General features: G+C 34.7%; 1 protein-coding gene across 1 annotated transcript in view; it reads left to right on the top strand.

Moving 5' to 3' along the window:
• UNC80 (unc-80 homolog, NALCN channel complex subunit) overlaps positions 1 to 12,303 on the top strand; it is a 214,262-nt gene that overhangs the window by 48,926 nt on the left and 153,033 nt on the right. Inside the window, exons 12-15 of the mRNA XM_074191473.1 lie at positions 789 to 1,057; positions 3,601 to 3,871; positions 3,920 to 4,017; positions 9,305 to 9,451. Coding sequence (XP_074047574.1) covers positions 789 to 1,057; positions 3,601 to 3,871; positions 3,920 to 4,017; positions 9,305 to 9,451 — 785 coding nt within the window. The remainder of the gene's footprint in view (positions 1 to 788; positions 1,058 to 3,600; positions 3,872 to 3,919; positions 4,018 to 9,304; positions 9,452 to 12,303) is intronic.

The raw sequence follows: 12,303 nt of genomic DNA, 5'->3' as shown, positions 1-12,303 counted from the left end.
GTCCAAGAGGGAAAATGTCATCTATACAAATAAGTAAAAGTACAATGAAAACCTCAAACTGTATTCTCTGGGAGTTCAGAGGAGGAAACTTCTAATGAGGAATCAAAGAAATAGGATTTAGAATTGGAAGAGAGGGGTTCCAGGCAGGAAAGAGCTTTTGATTTGGGTTCTTAAAGGCAGGTAGGAATCACACATAATAAGAGGTGTTTTGGGAGGGAGATGATGGCATGTAAACAAAGACTCAAAAATGGAAAAAGTGGTCCATCTTGACTGGAGCATTAAGTATGCAAAGAGAAGTTGAGGGAGATAAACCAATAAAAAAAATTGGTTGAGTCCAATGTGATACCAAATTTTGTGTACACCCTGAGAGTGCCCCAAAGTATAGAAGCAGGAAAGAAGGTAGTGAGTAGAATTGGGGATTGGTATGGTGGTTAGGGTGGAAACTATGGAATATTTCAATATATTTGATTCCTTGTGAATTTTTGAGTATTCTATTTTATAGATTCAAAAACATTAATCTTATATTTCACAAGGCTACTAAAAGGGTGCATCATACACACACACACACACAAGGTTAGAAAGCCTTCCTTTATGTATTGGCATAGTTAATAGGGGTGATATTTTTGTGACTTCTGTGATGGTGTAGGCTACTTTTAATGCTGTAGCAAGAAATCAGGAATTTGTGAAGCTAGAACTGTGATGATCATCATCATGTTTAATAACTCCAAATGAGAAATAATATTGTGGCTTCAGGAGAGGACACTAAATCATTGTTCTCCTTTTCCCAGTACGATCTCAGATCTCCACCATCACAGTGGCAACCTTCAACACTACCCTGGCATCATTCAATGTGGGTTATGCAGACTTTTTCAATGAGCACATGAGGAAGCTATGCAACCAGGTGCCTATCCCAGAGATGCCCCATGAGCCTTTGGCATGTGCCAATCTGCCCCGGAGCCTAACAGACTCCTGCATCAATTACAGCTATTTAGAGGATACTGAACATATTGATGGGACCAACAATTTTGTTCACAAGAATGGCATGCTGGATCTTTCGGTAAGGAGCAAAAGATAAACATTTCTCATGCTATAAAGTGACATATGGGTATTTTTTGAAGGGTTAATTATGCTATAAAGTGAACAAATAAAAACTATTATTGTTGTCATTATTATGTTATGTTACCTACTGTTAAGTAAAAGAAGTGCATATTTCAAGGAAAATTGAACTTAACAGATTAAATCTAGGTAAGTGATTATTTTTACAAAACTATCTTATACCATGCAGTATAACAACTAGTACTTTATTACTGATCTATCTAGGTGCTATACCTAATAGATATATGCATAGGTGGGGATATAAATATATACATATATATATATGGGTTTATACATATGAGTGTTTTTGCATGTGTTTATGTGTTTTCATGTACACGTATACACACACATATATATATATATATATATCTATTATACCTATATCTACCTATATATCTATCTCTATTCAGAATTTGATGACTAAATACAGAAAAAGATATAGAACTAGTTTTTACTTAGGTAGTGAACTTTTATAAGTCTATTGATACTACTGATAGTCCAGAATGCCCATCAGAAAAAGAAAAATGTCCTTTATACCTCACAGATATTTTGAGAAAGCTTAACAAAATAGTATCAATAATACATTTGATGTTTTTTGGAGAATATCTATTCTGTAATAAATGTGTTTTAAAACACAATGTCATAGTTGTACCAGTTCTAAAACAATATTATAAAGTGGCAGACATCAAAACTTTCTAATGCTGGCTAAGAACAAGAGAGGTAGATCAGTGGAATAGATTAGGTATAAAAGATCATAGTAATCTACTGTTTAAAAAACCCAAAAGACTCCAGCTTCTGGGATAAGAACTTGCTATTTGACAAAAACTGATGGGAAAACTGGAAGATAATATAGCAAAAGCCAGGGACCCACATCTCACGGATCTGTATATCACAGAGAACGTCAAAATGGGTCCGGGATTTAGGGAGAAAAGGTGACACTATAAGCCAAATAGGGAAACAAGGTAGAGTCTATCTGTCAGATCTATAGAGAAGGGAGGAGTTTATGACCAAACGATACAGAGCATTATAAATTGCAAAAATGGACAATTTTGACTACATTAAATTAAAAAAGTTTTACTCATACAAAACCAAATCAACCAATATTAGAAAGAGCATAAAAAAACTGGGAAACTATTTTCACAGGTAGCATTTCTTCTAAAATATATATAGAACTGAGTCAAATTTATAAGAATAAAAGTCATTCCCCAATTAATAAATGGTCAAAAGATATGAACAAGCTGTTCTCAGAAGAAATTAAAACTATCTATACTGATATAAAATGCTCTAAATCATTAGAGAAATGCAAATTAAAATAAGTGAGGTTCTACTTCATATCTGGCTGATAAAAAAAGGAAAATGATCAATTTTGGGGAGGATATGGGAAAACTGGGACACTAGTGTTGTATAGTAGAGTTGTGAACTGATACACCATTCTGGAGAGCAATTTGGAATTGTGCCCAAAAGACAATAAAACCTGGAGCCAACTATACCACTACCAGGTCTCTATCCCTGAGATCATAAAAAGGGGGGAATGTACAAAAATATTCATAGCAACTTTTTTTATAGTGGCAAAGAACTGGAAATTGAGAGGATACCCATCAATTGGGGAATGATTGAACAAGTTGTGGTATATGAATATGATAGAACATTATTTCTATAAGAAATAATGAGGGACAGGACTTCAGAAAAGTCTGGAATGACTTACATGAACTGAGGCAGAGTGAAGTAATCAGAACCAAGAGAACATTGTACACATTAACAGCAACATCGCATGATGATCAACTCAGATGGATGCAGCTCCTCTCAGCAATTCAATGATTAAGTACAATCCTGAGAGTCTTGTTATGGAAAATAGCATTCACATCCAGAGGAAAAACTATAGAGTTTGAAAGAAGAGTAAAAAATACTATGTTCACTTTTTAAAACTTCATTTATGTTTTTTCTTTGAGAAAATTTTTTATGCTCAATTCTAATTCTTCTTTCACATTATGACTAATATGGAAATATGTTGACATGATTGTACATGCATAAAATCCATATCAGATTACTTGCTGCCATGGGGGAGAGGGGAGGGAAGGGAGAGTGGGAGAAAAATGTGAAACTCAAAAGTTTTTAAAAGGATGAATGTTGAAAGCTACTTTTGCATGTATTTGGAAAAAATAAAAAATAAATATACATAAAAACAGCCTAGGTATGGCACTATGAACTTAGCACAACTCTATTCAGCACTACTTGAACATTGAACAAAATTCAAAAACTATATAAAAATTCTTAACTCAGAATTATGTCAAGGGAAATTAACAAAATTCTTCCCCTTAGACTGTGAGCTCTTTGTGAACTGGGTTTGATTTTTTTTTCTTTTAATGTTAACTTGTATCCTCAGTCCTTATCACAGGGCCTGATACATAGTAGGAACTTGATAAAGGTTTGTTGACTGACTGACCAAATTGGAGTAATGAAGATGATTCAATAATTTTGTAAAATGTTTTCTTTTTTTCTTCTCAGGTGATTCTGAAAGCGGTTTATCTTGTCCTGAATCACGACATTAGCTCTCGCATCTGTGATGTGGCACTAAATATTGTTGAGTGTTTACTCCAGCTTGGAGTGGTCCCCTGTGTAGAAAAAAACAGAAAGAAAAGTGAGAACAAGGAAAATGAGACTTTAGAAAAGAGACCAAGTGAAGGAACCTTTCAACTCAAAGGACCTTCTGGAAGCACAACTTGTGGCTTTGGGGGTTCCTTGGTTAGTGGAACTGGAGATGGAGGTGGAGAAGAAGGTGGAGGTGTTGATGGTGGAGTTGCTGGAGGTGATGGAGGAGGAGCAGGAGGTGGAGGAGGAAGCGGAGGTGGAGGAGGAGGAGGTGGTGGAGGAGGAGGAGGTGGAGGTGGCCCTTATGAAAAAAATGATAAGAATCAAGAGAAGGTATGGTTGAATTCCCTTACAAATCATACTAAGATATTGTCACTCTATATATGTTCACTGCTTGTTGGCAAAAAGGCTAATGAATTAGACCAATTACTACTGACTTTTTTTTGGTTTGGGGTTTGGACAAGTTCAATTGAATTCAATAATCATTCAATAATCAACTGAGAGGAGCTGCATCCAATCACGAATGGCTTCTGTGTGTCAGGCATTATACTGAGTGAGAGGGATGCAAAGTCAAAAAATGAAAACAGTTTCTGTCCTACATTGGACAGTCTACTAAAGACACTCTAGATGTGAAAATTCCCTCTGCTAATGTCTTTTGGGAACTCTTCTGTAATTCATAGCCCTTAAGAATTGCCTGGGATATGAAGTTACTAGCATATAAATATGTGGTCTATAGAGAAAACAGGCCTTTGATTTCCCAAAGGTATCTCTGTAAATTATTTAGATCAAATTCTGAATTCTAAATTTCAAAAGTGTTGCCAACCAGACAGTGGCAGTGACAGAGTACCTTCCTGTTGCATTGCATGAGAATGTTGACATAAATCACATGTTCTTATTTTTCTGGAGTGTTATTTTTTCTTTCAGCATATTCTGGACTGTGTCTAGTTCAAAAAAATCAAACTGCATCAACTTGTCCTTTCCCATTGCATTTTTCTCAATTCAGGCCATACTTTAGGAGCCAATGACAACCACTGCCTTAAGAAATCCTCTCTAGGCAAAGGGGAAAAGCTCATCTTTTCTTGGAACCCCTTCCTTGCTGCTCCATTTTATTATCAAATTCAGTATATTGCTCTAGCCTTAGGGATAAACAGCTTGTAGACACTACTAAACCTAATTCCCATACTTTGGAGATACCATTTCTAACTCCAGTTCCTGCATTAGTTTCCTTTTTTTCCTATTGGAGTTTTAATTTAATGGTCAAACAGTATAACTTTAACATTCCCTCTACCAATTCTGATTCACAAATCTGTTTAAGAATAGAAATCAACTATACAAAGTTCAGAATTTCCACAATATTTTACTGCTCTGATCTATGATCTAAAATAGTGATTTTCTTTTATTTTTTTTGCATCTAAGTAGATAAAACAGGATTCCTTGTGATTAAATTTTCCTCCTTTCTCTTCAATCCATCCCATATTCCTTTAGTCCTAAAAGTCAGTAGAATCAGACTACCTGTATTTCCTTCCTGACACCAATCACTATTTGTCCCTAGGAGTCTAATTTTTCTGTTCTTATCTTTTTGTGAATCCCTCCTCTCCAGTATTCCATTCTTTTCCTTCCCTTGACATCATCTTTTCCCTCCTAAGGAGTCCTAAAGTTTATCCTTTCCCCTCTAAACATAACAGAAGACCCTTCAAGGATGTTCCAGACTTTACTTTGGGCAACAAGTTAAAATTCAGTACAGGTTGGAATGAACTCAGATTGAAAAACCCATTGGTATTGTCAGCTAACTTTCACAACTAATTACTTAGAATTTAAAAGATAATTCAGTTTATAAAAATCTAAATTTATAAATACTTTATAAACAGTTCCAATTATTCTTATCTTTCATGTCCTATATCTCCTGTATATCTATAGTCTTTTAGAAAGCAGTGAGGACCATGCCCTGAGAGAGAGCATCTGGTCTTAGAAATGGTACCAAGTTGCTAAACATGTTCGAAAGAGGCTGAAAAGAAAAAGGACAAAACACACATCATTTATAGGTCTTTCATGTTTGACTGGGCTTGACTAAGTTGCTAAATATTTCTCTAAACATAATTTGGATATATTATTTCCTTTTAAGATGATGGTGCAATTTTTTTTAAGTCATGCTAGTAGTTTCTGGAAGAGCATTGTGATCTTCTGTTTGAAATAAGAGAAGTTCCTCATGTAAAATGTCCCCCTAAAATAATCTGATTATGGATCAAGAAATATTTGGCTTTGACTTTTTTAATTATAGAATTTTTTTTCCTTCAGCATGGCATTTTCTTTAGAACTTGAAAGATCATTTAATTATGCAGGTTTGTCACATCAGATAAATCCTCTTGTGGCTAAAGGAAAAAAAAAAGAGAAAAGCAAGACATCAGATTTCTCCCTGTATTTGCTTCTAATATACTCCAAGATTTGGGGAAAAATCAACTTTTATTTAGTCTTCTTCTCCCATCTTTTAAATAAAAATAATTTTCTGTTCTTCTCTGTGAACATGATCCTGACTCCAGATTGCATGTGGAGAAAAGAAATGAAAATTTGCTTAATATTTTTAAAGTACTTAGAAATTTGTTGATAAGATTATTCAACCAATAATCATTTATTACAAATAAATAAATATGCCTGGCATTGTGCCAGATGCTGGGGATACAAAGTCCCTAGCAAAAGTTATAAAGATACAAACTTACAAAATGTAACATTCACTGACCTCAAGTAACTTTTATTCTATCAAAAAATAAAGACTCAGCAATAAATAAACAAACAAACAAACAAATAAATAATGTATATAAATCACCTTTCAAAAAGGTCCCAGAACCCTCACCCAAAACTAGTAATGCCTATTAGCAGGAATAGAAGTGAATACTGCCCTCATTTTTTATCTTAATATTGTTCCTTCACAGATGGATGGTCTTTAAAAAAATGGTTTGGGGGCTAATATGTTTATATCATTTATTCTTAAAAGAAATATACATATAAACAATATGTTCCAAAATGAGAAAGTTCCATTTTCTCTTTAATATATTACTAAACACCCTCTAGAGTATAAGAGGGAGTTGATAATAACAAATTTTCTCTTCTCTTCCTGCTAAGTTTGCATCCCAATGGAGAACTAAGTCCCTAGACTGATAGTAACCAGACACAAAATGAGTGATCCTCATTTGCTTTGATAGCTTAATTAACCAATGGACCAGCATTTTCCAATGTCTTCTAGATGATAGACACTCTGTTAGGCACTAGGGATGCAAAGACAATGAAATCTCCATCACAAGGAACTCATATTCTGTCTACCCAAAAAAGAATAAATTAGCATATTGATATTAAATTGATTGGAGATTTTTTTAACATGGTAGGTCACAAAAAATACCTAGTTCATTCATATTTACTCCAAGAGATAAATGAACTTACACAAGTAAGCATTTAAGACTTTTCTATCAATATCTGAACTATTTTGGCTCTTATGTGATTACAAAGTTCATTATTCTTGCCAGACAACTCTGAAATATTAGTTTATATTTTGCACAAAGCAACATTTTTCTTAATACTTTAACATCATTATCTCATCCAATAATAAAATAGTGTCATTCATAACCCTTTACCTGCAAGATTTTAAAATATATGGTGTGGGTACTAGCCATACTTTATATAATTTTGTCAAGGAACTAAATTAGAAATTTATGTCTAGGGCTAGTACCACAAACTGGGTTTGGGGCTATCAGCAAATTATATGCATTACTTTTTGGTGAGTTCACGGTGAAAAATATCTCTTCTCCATAGCAGGAAATAAAGACTCTGGAACAATAGTATAGTGAGGGGAAGCTAACTCAAGCTGTCATCTGGTGGCTTCCTTCTACCCCCCTCCCTAATTATCTATGATAACTAAGAACTAAAATGTTTTATCTCTGTGATAGTGAAGGCATGTAAGCAGCATCATTACCACCAACTTTGCAACCTGAGGAAACCTCTGATTGTACCACTCTAGTTATGGCTTTGCACCAAGAGGTTAACAGATTCACCCAAGATCACTTACTAGTTAATTTCATTTAAATGAAAATCTTCAGGGCTCTATTTGTGGAATCAAGTTGATTATAACTAGATTGGGCCAAGGTAAAATCTAGAATTATAGCTATGCAATTGTTTTCCCTTCTTAGGTGCCAATTCTTCATGACCCCTTTTGGAAGTTTCTTGGCAAAGATACTAGAATGGCTTGCCATTTCCTTCTCCAGCTCATTTATAAATGATGAAACTGAGGCAAATAAGATGAAGTGACTTTCCCAGAGTCACACAATTAGAAAGTGGCTCTGGCCAGATATGAATTCAGAAAGGTCAATCTTCCTGACTCCAAGACAAGCACCCTATCCACTGAGCCACCTAGCTCCCTACTTATTCACAAGGATCCATTTTTAAAGTAGCTTCAGGAAGTCTCTTTGTTGGCAGATGTTCACATCCCCATACCTCAACAACACCCCTGCCCATTTGGCTGGATAACTCTGAGTTGGGGACCACATGTGTACAGGCATCTTGGTACCATTTTCTTGAGGAGATAACCAATTTAAATTGAAGTTTCTGCATTATTCTGCTTTTGAATATACATTTTGTGAAAATTTAAGCATAGTAGCTACATAAAAATTGGAGCTCTAGTCCAGAAGTCTGTGCACTTTTTTCATAATATGAAAATATATTGAAATATATAAAATATATTGTTTCCTTTGAAAATCTATTGTTTTATTGTTTTATGCATTTGGAACAATTATTAGGAGAAAGGTTCCATAAACTTCACCAGACTGCCAAAAAAGTCCTGATGCAAAAGGAAAAAAATAAAAAAGATTAAGTATCTCTGCTTTAAGAACCTTAGGGAAAGTCAGTTGTTGAACTGAAATCAAAATGAAAAAATTATGATTAATTCTTAACATTCTGGCATGCAAAGTGCCTTCTGGCGAATTATCTTCTTTAAGAAGAACTCCTTTGTTTCCCTTGGTGATTGCTGTCAAAATCATACATAGGCATTCTTCATGGATTCTAAGGACTTGCAGAATGTCATAGAAAACTGAACCCAATGTTGTCGTATTTTCTTTTTAAAGATTTTAGTTTTACAATTTTTCCCCCTAATCTTGCTTCCCCCCCACCCCCACCCCCACAGAAGGCAGTTTGTCAATCTTTACATTGTTTCCATGGAATATATTGATCCAAATTGAATGTGATGAGAGAGAACTCATATCCTTAAGGAAGAAACATAAAGTAAAAGACATAGCAAGATCAGACAATAAGATAGTATTCCTTGGTCTTTTTTCAAACTCCACAGTTCTTTCTCTGGATACAGATGGTATAGTTCATTTTGTTTAAAAAAAAAAAAAAATATATATATATATATATATATATATATATATATATATCATCTAAGTTTGGAAAAGACAACCATTTTGGATCTCAACAGTTTACTAGCATTCCTTATGTTATGGGGGTTTGCTTGTAAGATATGTATAATATATTATGGGGTTCAGATACATTAGTTGATTCAAGGTAAATATAGAATTGGTCCAAGGACATTAAAGGGAGTGTAAAGCAATGTCTTTTTTTCTTCTCTTATGGGTACTAGGATGAAAGCACACCTATAAGCACCCATAGGCTTGCTCTAACCATGCTCATCAAAATTGTAAAATCTTTGGGTTGTGCCTATGGCTGTGGAGAAGGACACCGAGGGCTCTCTGGAGATCGTCTGAGACACCAGGTATTCCGAGAGAATGTAAGAGAATTAAAGTAGATTCCATCTCTCTTCCCCATCCCCCCTCCAGCTTAGAAATGAATTCCTTTGACAATGAAGCACTATAGTTTCCAATTAAATTGAATATTTTGCAGCAATAATATACAGTGTCCTGGAAAATAAGTTATCTTAGTTATTTCAGGCCCAGTCCTAGGAAAATTTAATTGAGAAAAATACCTTTTCCACTTGTCTAGTACAGTCTGGTAGGCTCCAAATAGGTGAAAAGAATTATAATTGGAATGTTTGAATAGTGGCTTGAAGTAAACATAAAATTGGATAAACTTAAGTTGTGTTTTTTAGTCACCTGGTGATTAAATACCCTCATATTAAATACCATCATATGGTATTCATACATTTTAACTCTATTGGGCAGGGAGGGTGAAAGGATTAAATGTTTAGTGTTTGTTCAATGTAAAATATTATACTTATATTGATAGGAAATATCCTTTAGTGGAAAAGGTGAACAAACAGTATTAGTAAGCAGCATTATGTCCCATAGTTCTATTGCAGAACTGAATTGAATCTTTACTTCAAGATATCTGAGTTGGTAGATTTGAGCCCTTTGTGAAACTTGAAGCTACAGTTTGGGTTTGGTGGGCATTATTCTAGAGAAAAAAATGACTTGTCCTGACTCATCTGCATTTTAATCTTCTAGATCAGAGGTTTCCAACTTTTCTAGGATGAGTGCTTTTAACATCAAAAAGATTCTGGAATCCTTGCATAATAATGTAGCTGGACACTTAATGTTGTCTGTTGATTGGGACAGCAGAAAACTATTGGGAATCTAGTAATTTCTTTTTATTTTTTGCAAGGCAATGGGGTTGTGACTTGTTTAAGGTCACACAGCTAGGTAATTATTAAGTGTCTGAGGCCGTATTTGAACTCAGGTACTCCTGACTTCAGGGCCAGTGCTCTATCCACTACACCACTAAGATGCCCCTCAGTAATTCTTTTAAATGAATTTTTACATTAAACACAGCAGCATCTATATATATTTGTAAAAATAACATTTAAATCTGAAAGACATAATTTAGTCAAAATGATGCTGTTTGATGCATTTCTGCATTTACAAATGATACCTTACAATAACTCCAAGGTCCCCCAGATGCCTAGAATCCACAGATTGATCGGGAACCTCTGCTCTAGATCTTTTTTTTTTTAACTTTCACTTTCAGACCAAAAATAAACTCTGAAAAACAAAGCAAGTATGTGTTGAAATAGCTCTCAGCCATTATTTTAAGTTGAAACTGATTACTTGCTTTCTTTCTCATGATCTTTGATTAAAGAGAAGGGATATAGGCAAATCTAAATCCAGGAGATGACTCCACAAATCTGGTCAATGTTTCAAGGTCTTGCCAAACCTAGTGTCAGTTCAATTTTGCTAAGATTAGATTTTGTCATGAATCATTCACCCAATATTGTTAATGTGCCTTTTCTTTGATTAATTTAAGGTCAATTTTGTTTCTTCTTCTTTTCATATTCTGAAATATTTATTTATTTATTTATTTATTTATTTATTTGTATTCTTTTTATAAATTTCAAATTTACAGCAGAGTCTCAGTTCTGAGTCCTGGACACTTTTACCTTGACTTAGATTCTGATGCATATTAATATTAGTAATAATAATAATAGTAATAAGCATGAAGACTAGTCCGGCTTCCCATCTTTGCAGATCCATTTAAGTTTATACTATTTATTTTGCAATTTGAGCAACTATGCTTTGAGCTTAAAAAATCATCTCATTAAGGGCATGTAGGGAGTATGGGATAGGAGGGTTAGGTGATAGAAGGGAGGGACGATTGTGGTGGTGGTAGTCAGATGAAAAACACTTTTGAGTAGGAAATAGATGAAAGGAGAGAGGGAATAGAATAAACAGGGATGAGGGAGAAAGGATGGAGGGAAATACTGTTGGCAATAGAAGTTGTGGGGGGAAATACTGAAACACTTTTCTCTGATAAAGACTGAATTTCTCAAACATGAACTGAATCAAATTTATTTAAAAAAATGAAATTGAAAAAATTGAAAAGCTATCAATACTATCTATTTACATCATTTTTTAAGGTTTTTTGCAAGGCAAATGGGGTTAAGTGGCTTGCCGAAGGCCACACAGCTAGGTAATTATTAAGTGTCTGAGGCCAGATTTGAACCCAGGTACTCCTGACTCCAGGGCTGGTGCTTTATCCACTACATCAATTTTTAAAAAGTATTCTCACCATTGACAGGAGAAATACTTGTTGGAAAAATTCTGAGGTTTTATCTTATACCTAATAGATTGACTATTGGGACAGGAGAGAATGACAAATATTGGAGGAGCTATTTCACAGGAAAAATGAGACATTGATGCATTGATGGAGGAGTTGTGAAAAGATTCAGCAATTCTGTAGAATAGTTTGGAACTATGGCCAAAAGGCTATAAAAACCATGGCTACCCTTTGACCTAGCAATGTCACTACTAGGACTATATTCCAGGAGAGATGAAAACAAGAAGGAAAAGGACCTGTATGTATAAGGGTATTAACAGTAGCTCTTTTCTGATGGCAAGGAACTGGAAATTGAGGGGATGTCCATCACTTGGGGAAGGGTTGAACAAACTGTGACATGTGATTAAAAAGAAATGCTATTCTAAGAAATGATGAATAGGATGTTCTCAGTTAAAAAAAGAACAACTTGGGAGTGGCTAGGTGGCACAATGGATAGAGCACTGGGCCCTGGAGTCAGGAGTGCCTGAGTTCAAATCCGGCCTCAGACACTTAATAATTACCTGTGTGACCTTGGGCAAGCTACTTAACCCCATTGCCCTGCAAAAAAAAAAAAGAACTTGCATGAGCAGATGC

The sequence above is a fragment of the Macrotis lagotis genome, chromosome 6 (assembly GCF_037893015.1).
Source record: "Macrotis lagotis isolate mMagLag1 chromosome 6, bilby.v1.9.chrom.fasta, whole genome shotgun sequence".
Classification (NCBI taxonomy): Eukaryota; Metazoa; Chordata; class Mammalia; order Peramelemorphia; family Peramelidae; genus Macrotis; species Macrotis lagotis.
Note: the sequence above shows the minus strand (reverse complement) of the source record. Positions and strands in the feature narration are given on the sequence as shown.